The following is a 24946-nucleotide window of genomic DNA, read 5'->3' as shown; positions in this document are numbered from 1 at the left end:
TCCATCCCGCCCGATTCTCTACCACCATCACCCCCCTGAATCACCGCGTGTGCTCCCGTCCCTCGGGCGCACGCTTTTCTCACTCAACCCCTTCCCGAACACGCGGGGCACGCCTGAATCCACACTTCCGAACGGGACAAACCGGACTCGGCTGCGGAATCCCGCACGGATTTGGGATGCCCGCGTGGCCACGCCCACCCTCCCCACGGTCACGCCCACCTCCGTGATCACGCCCACCCTTGGGCCCCGCCCCGAATGGGGTGGGCGTGGCCGAAGATAAACGGGGCGTGGCTCGGCTCGGTGGGCGTGGCCTCCGCTCCCGCTCCGGTCGCCCGTGGAGACACCGGGAGCGGCGCTCGGTGAGTACCGGGATCGCGGGATCGCGGGCCAGGGGGGTTCCCGCCGGGAATAACGAGCTCTGCCGCCCGCCACAGCCCGCCCGGCGCGGCGGGAGCCGCGGCAAGCGCCGGCCCGGCCCCTTTGGCTGCCGGGCCTGGCGGGGCGGGCCGGGCCCGAGCGGTGCTTGGGTACTTTTGGAGGGTTTTTTCCTTTTTAATGTTTTTTTTTTTTTTTTTCCCCCGATTTTTTTGTTGTGCTGAGGAGAATTCCCGACGGGAGGCAGCGCGCGGCTGCGGTGTGGTTCAACAAGTGGCGTGTGGCGCGGGGACGAGGCAAAAATCTGCTTAATTATGTAAAAAAAAAATACTCTTGGTTAATTAGGCAAAAATAATTCTAAAATAGGCGATTTTTTTTTCTTCCTTTCCTTCTCCTTCCTGCCTCCTTCCCACCCCCTTCCCTCCAGACCTTCCCCACGGCTCCGATGGATACCCGGAGCTGCCGGCTCCAGCTACCCGGGGGCCGCCCCAGCTTTCAGCTAAATCCTTTAAATTTTTACCGATTTTTAGTCTTTCCCAGCCGTCGGGCCGTGGGGTTTTCCTTGGAATCGCGGAGCTCTGCTTGACGGAGGAAGTTTCCCACGTGCGGGGAGTTGTGGGATGAGTGTGGGAAGGAGGTTAATTAGTGGGAAGCGTCATTATTCCAGGAGGTTTCGTGTTGATACCGAGCTTACACGCCCTGTTGCAGTAATAAAGTTTGCTTGGAATCGTGGAATTGCAGAACATCCCGAGTTGGAAGGGACCCACACGGATCCAATTCCCGGAATTTTTTAGTTCCTTTAATTGCAATTCTGTATTGAAAGCTTAAATTCTTTTTTTGGGAGGGAGGGAAAGAGGGGTTTGGGTGTATATTGTGATTTTAGGCTGGTGTTTTTAGGAAGGAGCTGTGTCAGCAGGGGTTTAGGTTGGACGTTGGGAAAGGTTCTCCCTGTAGTGTGGTGAGCACTGAACAGATCCCCAGGGGATGGTCCCGGAGCTCAGGGTGAGATTTTGGGATTGTCCTGTGCAGGGTGAGATTTTGGGATTGTCCTGTGCAGGGCCAGCAGCTGGACTCCGTGATCCCTGTGGGTCCCTCCCAGCCCAGGATATTCCGTGATTCTGTGATTCGATTAGCGTGGCACATCAAGTGGAATTCCCAGCAATTTGCCGGGCGATTTCCCGGTGCTTTAACTGGCTGAGAACCCACAGGATGAGGGGCCGCGTTACTTGCGTGTGTTTGTCTGGGGTCTAAACTGCTTTGGAGATACAGTTCTGGGAGTAAACTGTATTTTGGCAGGATTTTGTGCCGCTCGGTGCCACTAAACGAGATTGAGGGATTAGTGTGGAGTTAATGACTCCTCAATCCCGTGTTTGATCCCGGCGTGGGATGCACCACAGCGTTTGGGATATCTCTAATCAATTAGGAGCAATCAATTCCAGAGAGGAACAATCCATGGGCTCTGACGCTGAGGGTGAGCTCATTCCATAATCACCCAGCTGATGGAGGATTTTTTCCTTGAAATATAAACTTCTCCTGTTATCCTGGAGGAGTTTCCTGGGCTCCCAGGCAGCGGAACAACTGACCTCTCACGCCTTGCTGGTGTCAAATCAAATTATTGAGTTGTGCTGTAGGTTTCAGGTATTTTTTTTATTTCAAATATAATGTTTCTTGGGCAATGTGATAACTTTTTAAGTGCCGAAAGCCATTAAGTTTTTAGGTTCTGTTGCTAAAAGGACTCGGAATATTTGAGCCAGATCCATGTCGAGTTCTCTGTAGCGGGGCCTGGGGTGACACAGTAGAATTGTGGAATCCCAAATGGCTGGGGTTGGAAGGGGCATTAAATCCCACCCAGTGCCACCCCTGCCATGGGCAGGGACACTTCCAGTGTCCCAGGCTGCTCCAAGCCCAGTGTCCAGCCTGGCCTTGGGCACACAGCTGCTCTGGGAGCCTGTTACCCTCCCAGGGAACAGCTCCTGCCCAGTCTCCCATCCAGCCCTGCCCTCTGGCACTGGGAAGCCATTCCCTGTGTCCTGTCTCTCCCTGCCTGTCCAAAAAGTCCCTCTCCCTCCTTTTTCTGTGGCTCCACCATCCCTGCAAGAGTTGCTGGAACGCTGAGAGGAAGATGCTGAACTCATCAGCTCTGTGGGGTGGGAACGTGCTCCTTCCCTGGACACAGCTTCCCAAACCCCAGCGTATCCCTCTCTGACCCGTCTTGCTTCAGAAATCCATAAATCCTCCACCCTTTCCCTTTGTCCCCTTTGCCAGAGCAGAGATCACTGCCCTGATGAGGGGGTGGAGGGAATCATTTCCAAAGGTTTATGGTTATCAAGGGAAACACCAGCAGAGCCTTGGCCCGGCCACGGAGCCTTATTCCAGGGAGGATTGAGTTGCTGCAACTCCATCTGTGCTTACACAAACCATGGGAATGGGGGGAGGCTGCTGGATCCTGTGTCCTGGCACAGAAATATCCCTGCAGGGGCAGGAATTGGAGTGAAGCTCCATTAGCTGGGGTGGAACAGCCCCAGTTCTTGAAAGTCGTCACGGAGTCGCTTTTTCTTGGGAAATGGGAGCTGCAGATGTTTGGTGGCTCTTGGGATTCCTGCCCTGCTGGAATTGTGCAGCTCTTTGGTGAGTTTTGCAATGTTACACAGCTGGTTTTTCCTAACCCCGGTGTTCGCCCTGCGCTCAGTGTTGGGAGCTCGTGGGCCCACATCATCTCTGCTCTCAGGAATAACCTGGGAGGGGGATTTGGAAGGGTGAGACAACGCCGATGACACAAGGGGAAAAAGCTCCCATTCTGTATTTTGCAAGGGTTGGTGAGAAAGAGCAGAGGCTGTGAGAGAAACCCTCAGGGTGACTGGGTTGTGGTGGGACTCTCCACGGGATTTTAGGGAGAAGCAGGAAGGTGGGGGGGGAGCAGCGGGGGTACGTCCATCCCCTGGAGAGACGCGTGGCTCAGCATTCCCAGGGCATGTGGCATTCCTTACTGCGGAGCTGCGGAACCCCTTCCAGCCAGGTGTCCCTGGGGAGGAGAGGATCCACTCCTGGATCTTCTGGTGACACCCCTGCAGAGCTGCCTCCAGCCCTGGGACCACCGGGAGAGGAGGGACCTGGAGCTGTTGCAGGGAATCCAGAGGAGGCTCCAGGATGATCAAGAGGGAAGGCTGGGAGAGCTGGGAATGTTCACGTGGAGAGGAGAATCCTTGGGGTGACCTCGCTGTGGCCTTGCAGGATGTGAAGGAGCTGCAGGAAAGATGGAGACAGGCTTTGGACAAGGGATGGAGGGACGGGACACAGGGAATGGATCCCACTGCCAGAGGGCAGGGCTGGATGGGAGATTGGGAAGGAATTCCTGGCTGGGAGGGTGGGATGGAATTCCCAGATTTGCTGTGGCTGCCCCTGGATCCCTGGAAGTGTCCAAGGCCAGGCTGGATGGGGTTGGAGCAGCCTGGGACAATGGGAGGTGTCCCTGCCGTGGCAGAGGAGCAGACCACGATCATTTTTAAGGTCCCTTCCAACTCAAACCATTTGAGATTCTCTGAAGGCTGAGGCCTGGGGCTCAGTGTGCCCCAAATCCCAGCTCCCTGGGATGGATCACAGCTTTGGGATGTTCCCGCACACCAGCAGCTGAGTATTTTTAGTCGTGTCCCTTTGAATATTTGGTAAAGCAGGCAATGTGTTTATATTGAGCTTCCTGTGTCCGTATCAGCGTCTTGGCATGTGCTGCAGTTCCAGAGGGAGGAGGGAAAGGGAAAGGAGTGTGTTGGGAGGATTATTTGTCCTGCAGCAGCTGAGGCCGGCAGGACGTGGCCGCTGGGATCTGCTCCTTGTCTAAACATCCCGCTCAGCTCAGGCAGCATCCAGCCTTGCTCCCCTCTTTGTTTACCCCCTTTATCCCTCCTCCCGTGTCTCTCCAGACCTGCCGTGCGGGGACAGGTGATTTTTTGGCACATTTTCCTTTGGGATGTGTGATCCCAAGCCTCCCTGCCCTGCTCTGACCTGTCACCAGCTCGCAGCCCTGGCTCTCTGCATGGGCTGCTCTCCTCCGGCGTGGCTCTCTGGGATGTTTGGAGGTGGAAAAGCCCGTCTCAGTCCTGCTGGGAAGGGAGCAGCCTGCTGAACTCCCAGCCTGCGTTCCCAGGCTGTGCTCAGCTGCTCTGCACCATCACCCTTCGCTCTCCGGAACCTTTCCCTGTGGGGCACACGGGGGAGGTTTTGTCTGGTTTTCCCATCTAAATGAGGGTTTTCCTTGTGCCCAGCCTCCCCCAGAGCACATAACCAGAAGGTTTTCTGGGGTTTTAAGCTAAGGAGAGAAAACTCTCCTTCCCAGTTCCCAAGAGAAGGCCAAGGGATGCCCTGGGACCCAGCCCTTGGTGCCTGAACCAGGGAAGCACCAGGGGCTGGTGGTGGTCACAGAAAGGGAAAAAGAGAGCAGGTTTGAACGGGATATTGGGGATAAATTCCTCCCTGTGAGGGTGGGCAAGCCCTGGCACAAGAATTCCCAGAGCAGCTGCGGCTGCCCCTGGATCCCTGGAAGTGTCCAAAGCCAGGCTGGAGCAGCCTGGGATGGTGGAAGGTGTCCCTGCCCATGGCAGGGGAGTTGTGATGAGCTGAACTTTGAGCTCCCTCCCAAGCCAAACCAGTCTGTGGTTCTGTGGTTGCTGTGAATAATTTTGAGCAGATCCCAAATGACGTTTTCAGCTCCGTTTGTAGCCTCAAGCCCCCTCCCAAAGGGTTTGTTGGTCTAAGCTTGGACCTGGCATCAGCAGAAAGCGTCCCTGGCTTTTAGGGGAGAGGCACCATCCTTGGCCCGGCCGAATCTGGTTTTGTGCTGCTGTAAAACTTGGGAGGGATTCCTCCTGCAAAGCAGGGATGCTCCAGCTGGAACTGGAAGCCCTGCAGTGCAGGAGGAGCTGGCTGGTGCTGCCAGCCTTGGCCAGAGGGACTGGGACCCGTCCAGCTGTGGAATTTCCTCAGCCCACGTGCCCTTCCCTGATTTATTCCTTCCCGAGCGCGGCCTGGCCTCTGAGTGGAGCCTTTTGCAGGGGGTGCATTACACCAGCCTCAAACTATGCCAGCAATGCCGGCTTTGTGGGGTTTTGTGGCTGGTTTGATAGGAGCTTGGATTAGGCAGGAATATCAGCCTGGCTCTGGCTCTTCTCAGGTGTGTTAAAGATGGGCTTGGACCGGCTGATCCCTGAAGGTCTCTCCCAGCCCAAACCATTCCCTGTGCTTGTTTTGACTGTGTGTTCATCCTCCTCAGGGTCCACAAGTCGGTTTTAAAGCTTCTCTTGTTTTTCCCTGGCGGTTTCCAGGGGCTGTGAGCAGGTTGGGACGTTGCACAGATAAGCAGAGCTGCAGTTTTTCCATTCAAACTTTGATTTCGTCCGTGGTGGAGGAGGTTACGTGTCACGTTTATTTATTTTGCTTTCCTTGCTGGATGTGGACAGGACGAGCCTGGCACAGGGACAAGGACTGTGGCAAGGCAGACTGTCCTTAACACAGTTTCTTTCCCTCCTCCACACAATGATTTGAGCAGCATTTAGTAAGAGCGTGATCCCGTTTCCAGCACGGGAAGCGGGGTGTGATTGTAACGGGAATAATGCAAGTGCTGCCTCCTCTGCCTTGCTCAGGACCACCCCTTGGGAATTTCAGGTGGGTTTTCCCCCTCCTTGTTCCCTGGGAAGGAGGGAAGGGGATTGTCACGTTTTATCTTCTTTTCGCTTGACTTGGGATTAAACGCTCCAGACGGTTTTTCTTGTTTGGACTGAGATGTTTATTAATCCTTATCTATGTTACAGTCTCACAGGCCATGAGTTCTCCAGCACTTCAGGCTAACAAACTAAAAATGGAGCCCTGTCTCTCTCTCTGCAAGGCCTTTTAAGGATAAACTGTCCAATTAAGAAAGGACACCTAAATTATTTTGACTTTTAACCCAATAGCCAACCACCCCGGCCCACAATGCGGATTTTTCTACCCAGTTACAAAACACCACCCAGACCCATGGAGGAGAAGGTGAAAAAGAAAGACAGCCTCTGCCCTAAAACCTCCACCTTGCTTTGTATATATATTACTCTATTCTAAACCCTTAAACTCTATGTTTTCCCCCCTGTGCTATCACACCCTTCTATCCAAACCCCGCACCCACAATCCCAGAGCTGTCACTCAGTTTTGGGAGCCTTTTCCACGGCCTCAGGTCAATGCAGAGTTTGCTTGGGGGTCAGAGCCTGTCAGCACAGAGAGTCTGGAATTCCCAGTGCCCCGGGTTCCAGCAGGGGGTGGCTGTGGCTTCTCCAGGCCCATGGACGTGCAGCAGCTCCAGGGCTGGCTGCCAGAGCTCCAGCAGCCCTTGGCAATCCTGGAGCTTGGATTCATTCCAGAGGGTGTCAGTGGCAATCCCGGATCCGGCCGTGCCCTGGCTGTGCCAGCTCAGGAAAAGCCCAGCGCCTCTGATCCCAGTCCCACACTGGGGCAGTCTGCAGGCCTGGGAACCTGCGCTGGGAATTCCAGGGAAGGGTGACACGGGAACTGCCGGTTGGATCGTGACCTGTCAGAACCTGGCAGCTCTGTTTGCACACCTGTGTGTGAAGTGCAGTGGTTGTGCAGCCCTTGGGCTCCCGGCAGCAGAATGAAAGGAAAGGGGATTTTACTCGTCAACACGCTCCCTGCTCCAGCTCTCACAGAATTCCCATCACCCGATGGTTTGCATCAGCCTCACGGAGCTGGGGGTGCTCACCTGGACAGGAGGAGGCTCCAGGGAGAGCTCCGAGCCCTTCCAGGGCCTAAAGAAACTCCAGGATGGGAGGACTGATCCAATTCCAGGTTTCTTTCTGGCTGGGTAGGGCCTCCATGGGGAATGTGAGCTCTCAGATTTGTTCAGGCAGTGATTTAAAGCCAGCTGTGAGGACACGTCACTGGAGGCTGACAGCTCCCAGTCTTCAGGGGCAAAGTCATCCTGGAGTGGTCTGGGTTGGGAGGGACCTTAAATCCCATCCAATCCCACTCCCTGCCATGGGCAGGGACACCTTCCACTATCCCAGGCTGCTCCAAGCTTGGGGTGGATTTTCTCAATCTCAAAATATTGTTTTTGTGATTTGCATCAAACCACAAGTGCCAACCCCCCCCCCCAACCCCCTCCAGCTTTGGCATTCTTGCCCTTTGAAATCCTTCTAATTTTTATTTTATTTTTGTTTCAGGATCATTACACCGATAAAATCAAGGCAAGCTGGACAAGGGAGCAAGTCTGCCTATGTAGGTGAGTTTCCAGTCCACTCTGGTTCTTCTCTTCCGTGCAAAATACAAAGCAGCACGACAGGTCCCAAACCCTGGCGGTTTAATTTTATTCTGGAGCAGAGCAAATATAAAGTCCTTGGCAGGATTGCTGACACTTTTCACCTCATTCTTTTAACTGCCTGACTGCTTTGGGGTTGAATTTAGGAGGGCAGAAAAAACCTGCTTTTCTCACAGAAATTAAGCTTTTCCTTGTTTCTTCCCCTGATTAGGAAGGACCAGCCTGCAAATCTTCATCGTTTTGCTGTGCTTACATGTATTTTGTTTGACCATCAAAAAATGCAAATCATTCTGTGTTCTCCCCTCCCATCCTTAAGAAAAAACCAGGCACTTTGATGAATTCCTGCAGCCAAGGAGGTGGTGAAACCCTTCCCACCTTCCCAGCTCTTGGAGCTGAGCTCTCCCCAGAGCATCTCTGCTCGGCTTTATCTGTGGCAGACAAAGAATCTGCCGAAGGTCACATAACCTGGGGCCGGGCTGCATCCCGTGACTGCCAGGCTGGAGCTTTCTGCACAGCCCTCTCCTGCTTCACAGCCTGATTTTCATCCCGCCGAAAGCCTCTTTGCAAATGTCTCTTTGTAGTTTGGTTTTTTTTTCTCCTCCTCTTTCCCCGTGGGGTGGAACAGGGACCTTCTGGGGAGAAGCTGCCCTGCAGTTCGTTGCCTTTTCCAGCGACTTCAGGCTGAATGCCTTTAAAATCGCCCTGCTCAGATGTTTTTCAAAGCAACCTTGATCTCAAAGCCGCTTTTCCTGCGTGCCGAAGATACAAAAAAGCGAAGTCGGAAGAAGAACGCAGAGGAGAAACAAAAGCAGGTTTTCCCGCTCCCAGTATTGGGTCTGACAGAACCCCACAGTGGAGGCAGACTTTGAAAATCAAAGGGAGCTGCAGGCCAGGTTTGATCAGCAGGATGGTGCTGGAATAACTTATGAAGGAGCACAGCCTTAATTAAACACCCAGAACACCGAGTCCTGCTGAAGATCTCGTAGGAGCCGTCTGTTTCCTTTCATTTCACGTCATTAAGGGTTTTAATCCCCAATTAAGACACTGGCAGCATTATTTATAAGTTAAAGAAAAGATCTCTAGTGTAGGATCTCTCACTACTCTCAAGTGTAAATTCCCTGAAGGAGGAAACATCACAAATGGATGTTCTGTGCTTTTAGGGGTTTTTTTTTTGGTCTGCTTGCACTGACAGGTGCCCTGTGCAAACCAGGTGTACCTGCATGGCCAGAATTCCCATTTCTCATCCAGCCCTGGCTGCTGCACCTCCTCCAGGAGGGGGATTGGAGCAGAGTTGGGCCTTTTCTGCTGGAAAATTGGGTTTGAAATCTGAGCTGCCTGAGCTCCCCCAATCCCTTCAGCTGTGGTGCATCCCAGAGCATCCCCATTCTCCCCAAAACCACTGCGAGTCCTGCTGCTGAAAGTGTTCCAGCTTTCCTTTTCCAGAGGGTGATCCCTGGGGGAGGGTCTTGTTTGGGGAGGATCTTGCTTTCTTTTCACCAAACCCAAACTTTTTCTGTGGCATATAAAAGATTTGTGCCACGACTGTAAATCTCACCTGAGACCTGGTTTAAAAATCCAGTCTTGTTTAAAAATCCAGTCTTGTTTAAAATCCAGTCTTGTTTAAAATCCAGTCCTGCTAAAAATCCAGTCCTGTTTAAAATCCAGTCTTGTTAAAAATCCAGTCTTGTTTAAAATCCATTCCTGTTCAAAAATCCAGCCCTTCTCACCTGCCAGGCACCAGGGAGCTGCTACTCACAGCTTGGTTTGGGGCGGGTGTGGAAAAATCCTTCTCCTGGCCACGGGTTCCCGTGCTGGGAGCAGGGAGGTCAGGGATGATCCCATTTTTCCTGGGAAGTTTGCACTGTGGACGCTGTGTTCAGCCTGCAAACTGCAGGAGGGGCTCGGGGTGCTCCTGGGAATCTCTGGAATATTGCACCGCTTGTCTCTCTGCTCGTTGGATCGGCAATTCCAGAGCGGTTGGGGTTGGGAGGGACCTTAAATCCCATCCAGTGCCAGCCCTGCCATGGGCAGGGACACCCCCCACTGTCCCGGGCTGCTCCAGCCTGCCCTTGGACCCTTCTAGGGATGAAACGAAAACTCCATAAAAAGGGAAGAAATAAGCTCCATAAAAGCATCTCCAATCCCTCCTTTCCTTTCCTTTCCTTTCCTTTCCTTTCCTTTCCTTTCCTTTCCTTTCCTTTCCTTTCCTTTCCTTTCCTTTCCTTTCCTTTCCTTTCCTTTCCTTTCCTTTCCTTTCCTTTCCTTTCCTTTCCTTTCCTTTCCTTTCCTTTCCTTTCCTTTCCTTTCCTTTCCTTTCCTTTCCTTTCCTTTCCTTTCCTTTCCTTTCCTTTCCTTTCCTTTCCTTTCCTTTCCTTTCTTCCTTTCCTTTCCTTTCCTTCTTCCTTTCCTTTCCTTCTTCCTTTCCTTTCCTTCTTCCTTTCCTTCTTCCTTTCCTTCTTCCTTTCTCCCTTCCTTTCTCCCTTCCTTTCTTCCTTTCTCCCTTCCTTTCTCCTTTCCTTTCCTCCCCTTCCCTTAGCCCATTTCTCTGGCTGAGGGCAGGCGCCCGGGCTTTTCCCGGTTCCTTTCCCCATGCTGTCTGGCAGCCCAGCGGAAGGCAAACCTTGCGGCCCGGGTGTTTCCCGCTGGGTGTCAGCGCGGCGCCGGCGGAGCGCCGGGCGGGTCGGGCCGCGTGTCCCGGTCGGGCCGCGTGTCCCGGTCGGGCCGCGTGTCCCGGTCGGGCCGGGCGGGTCGGGCCGCGTGTCCCGGTCGGGCCGCGTGTCCCGGTCGGGCCGCGTGTCCCGGTCGGGCCGGGCGGGTCGGGCCGCGTGTCCCGGTCGGGCCGCGTGTCCCGGTCGGGCCGCGTGTCCCGGTCGGGCCGGGCCGGGCCGGTCTCTCCGGCCCCCCCGCAGGACGAGCGGCCGGAGCACGAGCGGTGCCGCCCGAGCGGCGGGGACGGCCGGGCGCCGTTTGCTTTGCAGGTGGGGACGGCTCAAGGCTGCTCCTTCCGTTCCTTTTCCCACTCCGAAGGAGCGCCCAGGCTTCCCCGTGTCCTTTCCGCAATGTTTTGGCCTGCCGGGGCAAGGCGGCTCCTTCGCTCCGTGTCAGTGCTGGGGGAGAAGCAGCAGCAGCAGCAGCGCCGAGGGCCGTGGCGGTTTGGGGCGGGCAGACACATCCCTTGGCCGCTCCTTTCTCCCGCCTGCTGCTGCTGCTGCTGCTGTCAGGGGCTCCGTGCCTCTGCCCCCCGTCCTGGGCGTCACCCTGTGCCGCCTGCTGCTGTGCTCACATCTGGGGGGACACATCTGCTCTCCCCGGGCCTCCAAATCCTCTGCAGCTCCTGAGAGCCCGGCACACCGAGATCCCTCCCACGGATCCTTCCATGGGAGGCCTAAAAACCCCCCAAAAATCAACGCGAGGGAATGTCACAATTCCAGGGACTTTGTGGGGTGCTGTTATCTGTTGCTGCAGCCGGCTGTGCTCCCGTGCGCCCTCACGGCGGAGTCGTTTATTCCTGCCCCCGCCTTTCTTGCCGGCTGTGGCCTCCTGGCTTGGACTGGGAGCATTTTCAGGTTCTGCAAGTCATGACAAACCTGCTCCTGAGCTCCCAAGGGTGCCCTGTAGGAAAACCAAGCTCCGGCATTCAAGTCCCAACCAGCCGCCAGGCCTCGCTCTCCCGCAGAGCTCCTGGGAAAGCAGCACGTGCAGAGCGCCCCCAAAATCCACGGAAAACTCACCCCGTGGGGGTCAGCCCAGGCTCTGGCATCACCCCCTGCTTGTGCCACCCCTCCAAGGGCCACTGGGGCTCTTTTTCCCTCTTCTCCAGCAGGATTTACCTCAGCTTGGTGTCACTCCGTGCATCTCCTCTTCCTCTACCTCCTCCCATCACCGTCCTGCCCGACAAATCCCTGCGTTTTCAGGAGCAAAATTGTTTCTTCTTTTTATTCCTGTGAGCTCTGGGGAGCGTGAGTCGCTGAGAGGAGGCGGCTGGATTTGGGATTTGGGGTTTGCTGGTGTTAATCCCGAATTTTTTTTTTGCGGAAGATGTGGTGGAAGGATGCCAGGGAGGAGGGAGCAGGATGGTTTTGCAGGCTGGGCTGGGAGGCAGCAGTCAGAGCCCGTGTTAGTGGTGGTGACAAACCAGATCCAGCTCAAAACTCTCCCAGCAAACACCAGGGAATTTGCAGGGCTGGGAATGGCGTCACTTGGAAACCTTGTGGTGGAATTCCTGAAACCTTTAACTCGAGCTCAGGGCTGGGAATGAGCTGGGAGCAGCAGCTCTGAACTTGTCCAGCTGCTTGTTTCTCTCTTTTCCCCCACCCCGTTCCTGTGTTTTTAAGAAAAGTGGGATCATTCCCCTGGTGGAATTATTTAAAACCTCAAATTCCAAAGTTTCTGTGATTCCAGCAGTGGTTGTTTCTGGTTTACCAGGCTGCAGCTTCCAAACATTTCCCGGCTGGAGCTGCTCCAGCCTCGCTTCCCTGCAGCAGCAGCCGCAGCAGGGGTGGGAGTGCCCCTTCCCTTCCCGTGGAGCGCAGGGCGCCCAAACCAGGGGGAGCAGGGGCAGTGGGAATTTTGGGAACACCCCCGGTCCTTTTCCTGCAGTTTCCTTTGGCGCAGAGACCTCTCCACCTCTCTGCTCCCTCCTCCCCAGCAGGGCTCCCGTGGCTCTGGGGGAGCCAGGGGCTGCGAAACCAGGGGAACCCACGCTTGTGGGCGCCGCTGCCGTCGCTGCTGTCGGTTTGTGTTCTGCCCAACCTTGCTCTGTCAATCCAAATTTCGAGTTACCCACCTCAAAACCTGCTTTATTTCCGAGGAAACGGTTCCAAGACCCCTCTGAGCCTTTGCTCCGGCACGAGCTGGCTTTGCCCCACTGGAGCGAACTGGGAGCTGTTTGCCCGGCAGGGATTTCCAGCAGATCCCCAGCCCTGCTTTAGCTGTGCTGATTTAATTACCTTTCACTGGGCAGATGCTTCACCAGTCCTGGATCTGAGAGAGTAAATAAGACGGGCCAGGGTTTCATTATCCCGCTGGAGCTGGAGGTTTGGCAGGCAGCCCGGGCGGATCGGGGATCTGCTGCGTGGCAACCTCCTTACCTAAAGCCTGAGGAAAGAAACAGGGCAAGGCCTGGAAAAACAGTTTGGTTTTTTTTCTTCTGTGGGAGAGGGGCAGCTCCACCTGTCTGCAGGTGTTTCAAGAAAGAGAAAAGTGCACTGGAAGTTTCCTGTGGGGTTTTTATTTTGTCTTTGGGAATCCTCCTCTGCAGGCCTCCGTTTTCAATGGGTAAACGAGAAAGGAATTTTTTTTTTTTTTCCTGGGAGGGTGGGAGGCTCTGAGGTTGCCCAGAGAAGCTGTGGCTGCTCCTGGATCCCTGGAAGTGTCTCCAAGGCCAGGCTGGACAGGGTTTGGAGCAGCCTGGGCCAGAGGGAGGTGTCCCTGCCATGGCAGGAGAGGCTGTTCTGGATCTGACCCCTTTGTCTCGTTTTAGGCGGTGAGTCAGCCCCAAGTGAGGGTTGCAGCCGTGCCTGCAGCTGCTCTGGGGTTTGGGGATCTCTGTCACCACCACCCTGGCTCCTGTGAGCCCCTGCTCGGCTTTGGCACACCCAGGGGACCCAGGTTGTCACCACAGGCAACCCCCTCCTGCCTGGAGATCACAGCAGAAGATCCTGGAGTGGTTTGGGCTGGAAAACACCTCAAAGCCCATCCAGTGACACCTCCCACTGCCCCAGGTGGCTCCAGCCTGGCCTGGACCACCAGCCATGCTTTGGGCTAGGTGGCGATTGGAAAAAAAACTTGTTGAAAATTCGTTTTTGGTGCATTGAGCACAGAAGGAGTGCTGGGACACGAGAGATCCTGCAGGGAACGTGTTGGGATGAGGGAACCTCTCGGGGCTCCTTTTGGCTCAGGGCTGCCTGCTGAGCACCAGGGGATCATCTCCTAGAGATCAGAGCCTTGCCCTCTCGTTCCTTCAGGGAGCAACTTCTTCCCCTGCCAGACCCTCCTACCCCGCCAAACCCTGAACCCCCAAGCTGGGCGGGATTCTGACACCTCCAGTTTTAAATCTGGGGAGTTTGGTGAAGTCCAGGGTGAGAAATCCCAGGGCTGCAGCAGCTCCCAGTTCGTTGCCAGCGACTGGGAAGGAAAAACAGATTTATTTGGAGCTGACCTAGTTGTTGTAAATCTCGCTGTGGGAGAGATTTGGTAATCTTGGGAGGGCTATTAAAGCTCCTGTTTGTTTGGAGATGGGCAAAGGCAGCAAGTGAATTTTCAAATCTTCAGGTTTGGCCTGGTTTGGTTTGGTTTGGTTTGGTTTTTTTCCCCAACATCTCATTTATTAACAAAGCTAAAAGCAGCTGGGAAAAGAAGTTTCCTGAGGAGTTCAGTCCCTGTAGGGTGGGAAGGGGTCCGGGAATCAAACAGCTCCTGTGGCAAACGGGGTTTGGGGCTGGGGCAGGGAGGGCTGAGTGTAGCTTTTCCCCAGTTACATGAGAGGATAATCTTTAATTTGTTTATTATCTTATAGAGGTTTGTCTTTTAATTTTGCAACTTTTTTAACCTTTAAAAAAAAAAAAAAGTACCAAAATTTCAGGAATCAGCAACTCCTGGCCTGTCCTCTCAGAGCTGCATTCATTAGCAGATGAAAATTAATTGCTTTGCCTTGGGTTTTTCACGCTGCACTTTCTGATTGTTGTAAAGGAAAACTGCAGGGGCTGGACTGGGAATTTGGGGCTCAGTTCGTGGCGGATCCGTGCTCTTGTGTCCACGTGAAACAGCTCCTTGTTACCCCAGAGATGGTGGCTTTGGAGCTGCACATGGGCAGAGCCTGGCGGAGTTTCCTGCTTGGAAAGTTCATTTTTCATCTGAAAGGGGCTCCAGGAGAGTTGGAGAGGGGCTGGGGACAAGGCATGGAGGGACAGGACACAGGGAATGGCTTCCCGGGGGGCAGGGCTGGATGGGAGATTGGGAACTGGGAATTCCTGGCTGGGAGGGTGGGATGGATTTCCCAGAGCAGCTGTGGCTGCCCCTGGATCCCTGGAAGTGCCCAAGGCCAGGTGGGACAAGGCTTGGAGCATCCGTGGATCTGCAGGAAGATTCTCTTGCTCTTTACTGTAGGAAATCATTTCTTTTAGTGACACCAAATACGAGGAGTGAACATGAATGTCCCTCCTCCTGCGCCTGGACAGGCATTTCCTGCCCTGCCCAAAGCTTTTCCGTGTCCCCTCCAAACCAGGATAATGCTGTTCCTGCCTGCTGGGCTGGCACCAGGCTGGGTGAGAGAAACCTGAACCCTGCAGGAGCTGCTCAGAAAGGTCAGGGAGCTGCCCTGGGCTGGGGTCACTGCAGAGCCGTGCACGCACAGCTCCGGGGGACGCTCATCCTCCTGGAGCTGCGCGCACTCCTGCTGGAGACTGGGACACAGGGCTGGGTTAAACCCTCTGGATTCCCCCAGACCTGAGTAATTTGGGAGCCCAGACTGGTTTGGTTGGGAGAGAACTGAATATATCCAACCCCAAAATCCAACCTGGCCTGGGACACTCAGGGCTCAGCCTGCCTGGGTGGAGGATCAGCTGAGATCAGCCTGTGCCAGGGTCATTATTTCTCCCCAGAAAGGGTTTTCCAGCCTGGCACAGATGCCCAGGAGTGTGCAGGGATTGAAAATCCCTGTGGATGTGGCACTTGGGGGCACGGGGCAGTGCTGGGGAATGGTTGGGCTCAGTGGTCTCAGAGACCTTTTCCAGCCTCCACGTTCCGTGATTCTCTCTTTGTTTTCCCTCTCTGGTGGGCTCAGGACCTTGCCCCGTTCCTTGGTGCAGCTCACCGGGAATTTGTGGCTTTCCAGCACATTCTGGGATCCCTGGAATCCCAGGGGAAGCTGCAGATGGGGGGATCAAAGCTGTCCCACAGGCTCAGAAACCTGCACAGCACCTTTTCTCTGGAGAGCCTCTTTCACTTCCAGACTTGGTTTTTTTTTTTAGCTGATTGGACACAACAATGAAAATTTTTAAACGCTGCACTTCTGCAGCAGCGTGCAGTGGATGCCTGAAAGCAGCTCAGGGTGCTGTGCTGCCTCCTGCAATAAACAACCCCCTGTCTTTCCCAGCAGGACTTCCCTGCTGCACTGAAAATGTCTGGCAAAACGGCCACCACCACCAACAACATCGCCCAGGCCCGCAGGACCGTGCAGCAGCTCAGGATAGAAGCCTCCATAGAGAGGATAAAGGTGAGGCCACAGCCTCCTGCCCCCTCCTTTGCCTTGTTTTTTCCCCTCCCACAGTGAGAGAACGGAGTGTGTGTCTGAGTTTTGTGCACCCACAGCTCGGTGTTTGCCCCTCTCAAAGCTCAACAAATCCAAGTTAATCCGTTTCCTGTGGCCCAGCATCCCGCCTCTGGCAGTGGGGAGCTGTTCCCCCTTTTCCTGTCGCTCCAGGGGAGATCCAAAACTCCTCTGGAACGATTTTGGAGCCCCTCTTTGTTTGCTGAGCCTTTGCCCGGTGTCACAGCCACCCCCAAAGAACACCGGGGCTCCATCCTTTCCTTCATCCGCCGTGGATCAAAGCAGCAGACAGAGCCCTGCAGGACGACCCCATCTCCCAGCCCTCAGCATTTTGATCCCATTTCCATGGAGAAACCCCCTCATTTTCCGCCGATTTTCCCTCCCCCCGTGTCCTGCAGGTGTCCAAAGCCTCGGCAGACCTGATGCTGTACTGTGAGGAGCACGCCAAGAAGGACCCGCTGCTCATGGGGATCCCAGCCTCCGAGAACCCTTTCAAGGACAAGAAAACCTGCATTTTGTTATAGGACAGGGGCCAGCTCCTCCTGCCCAGCCCCTGCCAGCCCAGCTGGGCCAAGCACCACCACTCCCCCAGGTACCTGCACCCCGGGGCTGCTCCCTGACCCTGCCCACAACCATTCCCTGAGCTCCCCAAGGCGTTCCTGCTGATCCCTGGCTCTGTTTAGGAGGTTCCTGACTCAATCCCCGTCTTTTCCTGGCCAAGGGAACGGGCTCCAGGGTTCTCTGCATGGGGGGGTCCTGGTGGCATTCGCCAACTCCAACACGACCAAAGTTGCCTGAGCTTTGCAGATGAGGCAAAGTTGTTGTAGAGACCCGATGGAATCACTGGGTTTACATTTTTTAAAAATTGTGGGTTTTTTTTTTTTGTTGGTGGTGGTGGGGGGAGGGTTTGTGCCTGTGCTGGCAGCACCTGTTTGTGCACAGGCAGGCTTCAAGTGCATTTTCTAGCAAAAACTACCTTGCCAAATGATTGTAGCAGCTGCTGGGGAGCTCCAGGGAGCTGTGCCTCAGCCTTCCTCCTGCTGGCCTCTCCTCCCAGGGCTTTTAAAGGGTAGAGTTGGGAATCAGAAATGCTTTTCCCTGCTTTCCAAGAGTTGGAAAAGCAGAATTTCCAGCTTGGATTCTGCTGCATTTTCTTCTCGAGTGGAAAAAACAAAACAGAACAAAACAACTCTGTTAGTATAAAACACACCCTTGAAAAAAAAAAATGGGGCAAAAAGAATGGGAGGCTGGAAGTGCCCTGGCAGAGCTGGAGGAAAGCTGCCCTCACTCCCAATCCCAGCTGGGTTCTGTGCAGGGAGTCAGAACCTGACTCATTTTTATTAAAAAAAAAATAAAAATATTTCCATTTTTAAACAGGAAAAAATGCCAAATTATCTCCAGCTTGTGGTTATGCATTTCTAATTGGAGGGCCTTTCCATCTAGTATATATTTTATATATACACATAATAAAAAGACTTTCTCTGTGTGTGTGTGTGTAGATGTATAAACTTGATATATTAACGGCAAATTTTGGAGGGTTCAGAAATACTCCTGACTTCAGCTGGCTGCAAATGTCCTTCTGTCCATTTCTGGGAGGATCTTTGCAGGATTTATGAACCACTTGCCGTTAACCTTGCATGTTTGTCGTTTCCAGACGAAGTTACAGACCCCACTTTTGGTACAGATTTTACAAAATTCAACTTTGTTTCACGAATCTCTTCGGCAGAGCTCCCAAACGTCAGCCCGACAGAGAAACCTGCTGCTCACCCCGTGCTTGCCTGCAAATTGTTTTTGTAATCAAGAGTGTTTTTCTCGCGGCAGCCTTAAAAACCAACAACGTGGCTCTGCACTGATTCTTTTTCACCCTGTCTATTTGTCACACACCTGGTCGGAATTAATGAGCTCTGTTAATTAATTGCTCGGGGTGGGGGTGCAGGGCTGAGAGAAGTCCAGCTGCGGGTGGGCTGTGAGGGAAGGAGCCTCGTGCTGTTGATGGTTGTTTTCCCAGGAATCTGGGAAGAAATCGGGATTTTTTGTAGGGTTTGAGACCCTGTTTCCAAGCCCAAATCCAGCTCCCTGGTGTGGCTGCAGGGATGTTCTTGGTGTCTGCCCTGAAACAAAGCTCGTGGCAGGGTGCTCATCCAGCACAGCTGCCCGAATCTGACAGCATTTAATCCAGAGAGCTTTGCTCAACTGGCCATTTTTAAAACACAGCGCGCATTTTTAAAATACAGCATGCACATTTTAAAAATACAACGCGCGCATTTTAAAATACAACGTGCGTGTTTTAACACACAGTATTTCACAGTACGTGAAATCTGGAGCGGCTCACTTTTTGCCACCGCTGCCCCCAGAAAGAACGCGGGTTGTAAAATTCGGGGGAAATGCAGACTCTGCCCTCACAGAATTCTTTAACAAGGGGGAAGTGAGGCCGTTGCATCCACAGGTGCTGGGAGAAGCCCACGGTGAGACCCCCACCGCCGGGCTGCCCCTCTTGTCCTTGGCCAGGCTGGCTGATCTGGGGAGGGAAAGGAGAATTTGTGTGCTGGGCCAGGTGCCCCCAGGACCCCCCAGTTTGTGGCGTGGGGACAGGGCTGGGTGAGAAAGCGGAGGGGTTTGCCTTGGATCTGAGCTCGGAGGAATAAATCTGGTGCTGCTGCAGTGTCCCCGGGCAGGCTGGACACAGGGACAGGGACAGGGTGGCCTCGTGCTGGAGCATCCCAGCAGTGGGAGAACAGGTCCAGCCTCCCCTCCTGCCAGGGCTGGGGACAGAGTGACGCCGTGCCACTGCTGGGGCACACCTGGGTGTCCTCAGGGAGGGACAGTGTGGGTCGCTGCTGTCCCCAAAGCCTCCCGGGGCAGTGCCAGCAGCGGGGGTGAGGGTTTCCTGCCATCTGTGCCAGCCTGGCCGGGTCATCATTAAAGAGGAGCCTGGCACTGGGAGCTGCCGGCCCCGGGGGGCACGGCCCGAGCTGGGGCTGCGGACAAATCCCGGGGCTTTGCAAGGAAACACCGGGACACCTTCTCCTCCTCCAGGGAATCGGGTTTCCCACCGGCCAAGGAGGAGCAGCAGGAGTGTGGAAACCTCGGCAGCAAAACCCTCCCCCCTTTTTTTTTTAATTAATTTTTTTTAATTAATTTTTTTGTTTTTTAGCTCCTGTTGTGGCAGCGTTGAAGCAAAATAAATAAATAACATTCCAAACATTTCCTGCAGCACATGGGCTGCTCTGGCGTTTAATTGCTTGGGAGGGGCCGGGAATGAACCCACACTGGAGCTGCACAACAGGACCTTGCCCGTGGCCAGGACAAGGAAGCAGCTGCTGCTCAGCCCTTGCGCCTGCACGCTCCTGGAGCAAGGAAATAAAAAGCCCGGGCCAAAGGTTTGATTTTTACACTTTATTTCAAAAAAAAAAAAAAAAGAAAACACGAAACAAGAACACCATAACCCCAAAAAAACCAAAAAACCCACTCGAATTTCAAACAATTATATTAATGGCGCCGCTTTTGCAGCCAGCTGGGAGAAGATTCGTGGTTGCAGACCAACTGCTTGAGGGCATTTCGGTTCTCAAACCTCCGAGTATAAATAATTTTTTTCCATCGATATCAGAAAATAACTTACTATTATTATTATTATATATCTTAGCATAAAAATGTGAGAATTAACATCCCAGAAAAAATACAACAACATTGCTGGCAAAAGGCCTCGATTAACCTTGTTTGCTCGTTAAGGTGTTTAAAGCAGGAACTTTTAAATGGCACTTAAGGACAGAGAGAGAGGGGGGGGAATTCTCAGGCACGTAGGGCTGGGCTCATCCCAGTTTTTTGTTGTTTTCTTTTTCCCTCAGCTCCCACACTCAGCATCGTTCGGCTCCACTGCACCCAAACCCCCCTTCCCCCCCCTCCCCCCGCCACGACATCACTTTTATTATTTTACATCGATTATTTGTTGTTATTGTTGGGCTTTATATATTTTTTTCCTCCCTCCCCGTGGAATCGTGGAGCTTGTGGGGGGCGAGCAGGGGAAGTTTTCCTTTTCTTCCTGAGCGACTGCGGGAGTGTTGCAGCAGCACCGCGGCGGCGCCGGGCGCGGGGTCACCGCTCCGGGAGGTTGATCACCGGCACCCACTGGTCCAGGTACCGGCTCTCCCGGCAGAAACACATCAGCTGACTCAGCGCTGGGTCCTTCCACTGCGACGCCTGCGGGTTCTGGAAAAGGGGGGAAAAAACAAACAACAAAAAAAGCTTCAGCGCGGCAGCAAAAACAAACCCCGAGCGCGGCGGGAGGTGCAGAGAGAGGGGGGGAGAGAAAAAAAGCGCAGCAGCAGAAAAGCCCAGGAGCGTGAATCATCTTAAATTGCTACCGAGGCAAGCAAACAAACAAGTCAGGCCTGGAAGCGTGTGAGGAGTTTAGCTTTGGACTCTGGGGCAGAGTAGGGAACGGGGGAAAAAAAAAAAAAAAAAAAGAGGGAGAGATAAAAGGAGGAGAGGAGGGAAGGGAAAGAAAAAAGGGGGGAAAGGAGGGGAAGAAATAAGGGAAAATAAAGAGAAAAAGGGGGGAAATAAAGAGAAAAAGGGGGGAAATAAAGAGGGGGGGGGGGAAGAGGAAAACTAAGGAAAGGAAAACCAGAACAACAGGAGAAAGAGGGGGGGAAAAAGAGGAGATAGATGGGGAAAAGCAGAACGCCGGGAGAAGGCAGCCGCTGTCCCGGGGAGCACCGCGGGACCCCCGGTGCCGGCGCGCTGCGGCCGCGGGTTCGAGCCCCGGGCGCGGCGGTTCGGGGCGGCCCCGCGGGTGTCCCCCGGGTGGCAGCCCGGGCTCACCGTGACCAGCACGCAGTGCAGGTCGGCCGGCGGGTCGGGGCCCGCGGCGGGCAGCAGCAGCTGCGCCAGGCGAGCCGGGTTGCTGACGCGCAGGATGTTGATGTCGTTCTCGCAGCAGAAGGCCCGCAGCAGAGTGAAGTGGATCTGCAGCGCCGCGTCCCCGGCCTCCTCCTCCTCGGCCGCCAGCAGGCACAGCACCACGTTATCGGGGTCCCTGCGGGGCACCGCCGTCACCGCGGGCGCACCGGGCACCGGGAGGGGTACGGGACAAGGGGGGGGGGGACGGGACACTCACACGTTGAGCATCTTGGCCGCCTCGTAGACGCCGAGGGTGAGGCTCCGCTGGCTCAGCGCCTTGCTCAGCACCTCCTCGAGCGCGTCCCCCGCCTGCTCCATCCTGCGCCGGGACACGCGGCACCGCCCGTCACCGGCCACCCCGCGCCGCTGCCCGCCCGGCCACCACCGCCCCCCCCCGGCCTCACCTCCCGGCGGCGCGGCGCTCCCCGGGCAGCTCCTCCAGAGTCATCACGGGGACGCGGGGACAGGGCCGGACACCGGGGCAGGGGACACGGGACACCGGGCAGGGGACGCGGCCGCGCTCCGGCCGCTCCGGCCCCGCCGCCTGTGCCGGACAAAGGCGCCCCGCGCGCGCTGCCCCGCCCGCCCCGGCCAACCCGCGCCGCCCTCGTTTGCATACCCGGCTCCTATTGGCTCATGCAAATGAGACCACGCCCATGTGTTACCGAGGCCGGCCGGGCCTGACCCCGCGGGGAGAGATCGGGACAGGGAATGGGACAGGGAATGGGATAGGGACAGAGACATTGGCGCAGGTCAGCCTGCTCCAACCCCATCCAGCCTGGCCTGCGACACTGCCAGGGATCCAGGGGCAGCCACAGCTTCTCTGGGCACCCTGTGCCAGGGCCTGCCCACCCTCCCAGGGAACAATTCCTGCCCAATCTCCCGTCCATCCCTGCCCTCTGGGAAGCCATTCCCTGTGTCCTGTCCCTCCATCCCTTGTCCCCAGTCCCTCTGCAGCTCTCCTGGAGCCCCTTCAGGCCCTGCCAGGGCCTCGGAGCTCTCCCTGGAGCTTTTCCTCTCCAGGTGAGCGCCCCCAGCTCTCCCAGCCCGGCTCCAGAGGGACTCCAGCCCTGCAGCATCTCCCTGGATTCCTCTGGAATCTCTCCAGCAGCTCCAGGTCCTGCTGCAGTTGGAGCCCAGGGCTGGGGCAGCTCTGCAGGTGGGGCCTCACCTGGGAGGTGCAATGGGACAGAATCCCCTCCTTCGATGGATGCTGTTCTTTGTCTCCCCTGCCTCCACGGGGATTGCACTCTTGCAATGCTCCGTGCAGGGAACACACGGGACACAGCCTCACCAACCTTCAAAGACAGCGGTTGCCACGGGCAACAACGTGGCTGCCCCATCCCTGCCACTTCCAGGGCCACTGTCCCAGGCCAGGTTGGACACTTGGAGCAGCCTGGGACAGTGGAAAGTGTCCCTGCCCATGGCAAGGGTTGCACTGGGTGATCTTTAAGGTCCCTCCCGACCCAAACCAGGCGGCAGTTCTGTGATCTCTCCCTCCGCAGATTTCCAAGAACTTGGGGCTTCTCCGGGAAGCTGCTCCGGCTCCAGATGCTCCGGTTCAGCGCTGCAGAACTCGGGGGAGGATTTCTCCTGGTGGCTGCTGTGTCAAAGCTTTCTCAGCTGTTGCACCCAGACCCCTCCATCCTCCCCCAGCCGGTGCCAGAGCTCTTTCCCAACCTGGCTGTGGGCCTGGCACATTCCCACTGGCTCCACGGAGCAGGGCTGCAGTCGGGACCCTTGGTGGTCCCTCACGGAGATTTTGGCAGCGTGTGCTTTAAAGTTTTGCTTGTGCCAGTGTTTTTCTCCAGCTCCTGAGCAGCAGGAGCTGTTTTCCACGGCGGCGTTTGCTGAAGCACAACGTGCAGGGTGCAGCCAGGCTCCGTGCACCTCCTGCAGAATCACTGACTTTGGGAAAGGAGATATCACACATAGCACAGGTTTGCGTTGGAAGGGACCTCAGGGATGGTTTCGTTTACCGTGGCAGGGACACCTCCCACCATCCCAGGTTGCTCCGAGTCCTGTCCAACCTGGAACACTCCAGGGACATAGGAGGGCATTTCTGCAGCAGGATAAAGAGGGTGATTTCTGTGTCCCCGAGTTGAGTTTGCTCCGGGAGGAACCTTCCCGGGGTTTCTTCTGCCAGTGCCCCCCTGGCCCTGCTCTGCCCCGTCCTGCTGCTCCTGCAGCCTGGTGAGACCTGACACGACTTAACGAAGCCCACGGCGTCGGGAGAAAGGGGGGGAAAAAAACCCCTTTCTGCATCAGGTGGAGGGGTGGCAGATGGCCGGACCGCAGCAAAACAGGTGGGAGCATTGTGTGGTGACCCTCCGAATTAAGTTCGCTTAATTTGCTGGATCTCTATTAGCAACTGCGGGCTCCGGCTCCGCGGCGAGGGCTCCGCCTGTGGCTCCGGCCCCGCAGCCCCATCTGTGCCGGCCCCAGAGCTAAATCAGTCTCGGAGGCAGCTGGGAAGCAGCTGAAGCCTCTTTTCTCTCTCCAGGGCGGCGGCGGCTCCCGGACCCGGCAGGCAATGCTCTGGAACTGCGCTTTCCCTGCGGCTTTCCCGGCTGGGCGCAGTTTTCTTGTCTCTCCGTGTTCCCGGAGGAGCAGCCCGGGAGGTGCCCGGGCGTCCCGGCTCTGCTGCGGGGACAGTGACAGTGGGTGGCCATGCTGGGGATGTGCCGTGGCTGGGCAGCCCGGGATGGAGCCGGACCCGCAGTTGTCCCTCCGTCAGCTCCCAGCTGGCAGCTGCTGCTAAACCTTCCTTTCATCGCCTGCCAAAAGCGGCCGGGGTGTTTTGCTCCCCCTCCCCCGGCCTTTCATCCCGACTTTCATCATTCTCCAGGCTGTGCCTGCTCTCCCCTCCGCGTTCGGCATCACTGAGTCGGGGGCCGGGAGCTGAGTCGGGCTCAGGCTCTGCCGGGGGGCTCAGCTCTTCCCCCCCACCTGGCAGATCCTCACCCCAAATATCCTCTGGCCTGCGGGCTTGGGCTGCCCGCGGTCGGAGTCAACCCCCAGGGGTGTGGGAGATGCCCGCTGGAGCCCCCGGTGGGAGCTGCGCTGGGGAGGATGCCTGGGCCAGCTGGAAGGCTGCTTCCAGCGCGTGAAAGCATCAAGTTGTTTAATTTCAGATTTTGGGAATGACACCGACCATCAAACAGTGTCAGTGAGAGGTGACAAAACCTCGTCCCTGCCAGGGCCCTTCCCGGGGGCTGCCTCGGGGTGGTCCCGGCCCCGGAGCTCCCGGAGCTCTGCCAGGAGCTTCTGCTCCCTTTCCCCTGCTGTGCCTGCTTTGGGTGTCCCTGCTCCGCTCCCTCCTTTCCCTGCCTTGGCCCGTCCCACGTGGGACCTTTGTCCAGCCCCGCTGGCCCCTTGTGACCATCCCGCTGCTACGGAAAATCCCTCCGTGTCCCTTTGCTGGGACACCCCGCGCGTCCCCCGGGCACCCCACACCGCCAGGGCCGCGGAGCGTTCCCGGTCCCCTCTGGATCTGCCGGAGACCGCGGGCAGCGAGCGCTGCTGCAAGGCAAACGCACAGCTTGCACATTCCAGGGGCGGCCTGTGGTCCAAGAGTCGCTGTTTTCCCGGTGCCACCAGCTCCGTGTCACCGAGCTGACCCCGCTGCCCCAGCTGGCCGTTGGGGCCGGGCACATCCACCTTCCCCGAGCGGGGCATCCCGCCCCGGGGCCTTGCAGGAGCAGATCCCCCCGGGCTCGGGCACCCAGGAAATTTTAGCTTTGCCCCCCTTCTGCCAGAACAAACTCCTTGGAGGTTCCTCCCGGAGCCAGCACAACCCGGGGACACAGCAATCACCCTCTTTATCCTGCTGCAGAAACGCTCTCCTATGTCCCTGGAATGTTCCAGGTTGGACAGGACTCGGAGCAACCTGGGATGGTGGGAGGTGTCCCTGTCATGGTGAACAGGAGCAGGGCAGGAGCCTGGGGTCACCTCTGGCACCGTCAGTGCCATGTCCCCTCCAGCACTAGCACCGCAACAAGAGCACGACATTATTTCCCCGGTTCTCCTTGGAGTTCCTCCATCCCCGATGGAGTTAAAGCGGGGTTCGGCTGCAGCCACCGCTGCTGCTGTTCAGGGTTTGACTTTGGGCA

General features: G+C 56.0%; 2 protein-coding genes across 3 annotated transcripts; one reads left to right on the top strand and one right to left on the bottom strand.

Annotated features, from left to right (window-relative positions):
* The first annotated feature begins 266 nt into the window (after window positions 1-266).
* GNG12 (G protein subunit gamma 12) lies at window positions 267-17421 on the top strand. 2 transcript variants are annotated; one of them, XM_066193012.1, is made up of 4 exons: window positions 267-359; window positions 7572-7630; window positions 15765-15881; window positions 16334-17421. In XM_066193012.1, the coding sequence occupies exons 3-4, from the start codon at window positions 15786-15788 to the stop codon at window positions 16457-16459; spliced, it is 222 nt and encodes a 73-aa protein (XP_066049109.1). In that variant the 5' UTR covers window positions 267-359; window positions 7572-7630; window positions 15765-15785; the 3' UTR covers window positions 16460-17421. The 2 variants fall into 2 exon arrangements, with proteins under 2 accessions (XP_066049109.1, XP_066049108.1); XM_066193011.1 differs by having other exon boundaries at window positions 15762-15881.
* Window positions 17422-19311: 1890 nt separating this feature from the next.
* Window positions 19312-21411, bottom strand: GADD45A (growth arrest and DNA damage inducible alpha). The gene is made up of 4 exons (XM_066193009.1): window positions 21239-21411; window positions 21052-21153; window positions 20757-20970; window positions 19312-20141 (listed from the first exon to the last, which is right to left on the bottom strand). Exons 1-4 carry the CDS (start codon window positions 21280-21282, stop codon window positions 20028-20030), a joined length of 474 nt encoding a protein of 157 aa, XP_066049106.1. The 5' UTR covers window positions 21283-21411; the 3' UTR covers window positions 19312-20027.
* Window positions 21412-24946: the final 3535 nt, after the last annotated feature.

The sequence above is a fragment of the Chamaea fasciata genome, unplaced genomic scaffold (genome assembly GCF_029207755.1).
Source record: "Chamaea fasciata isolate MVZ Bird 193981 ecotype frontalis unplaced genomic scaffold, bChaFas1.0.hap1 SCAF_10, whole genome shotgun sequence".
Taxonomy (NCBI): domain Eukaryota; kingdom Metazoa; phylum Chordata; class Aves; order Passeriformes; family Sylviidae; genus Chamaea; species Chamaea fasciata.
This window is presented reverse-complemented; position numbering and strand designations above follow the sequence as displayed.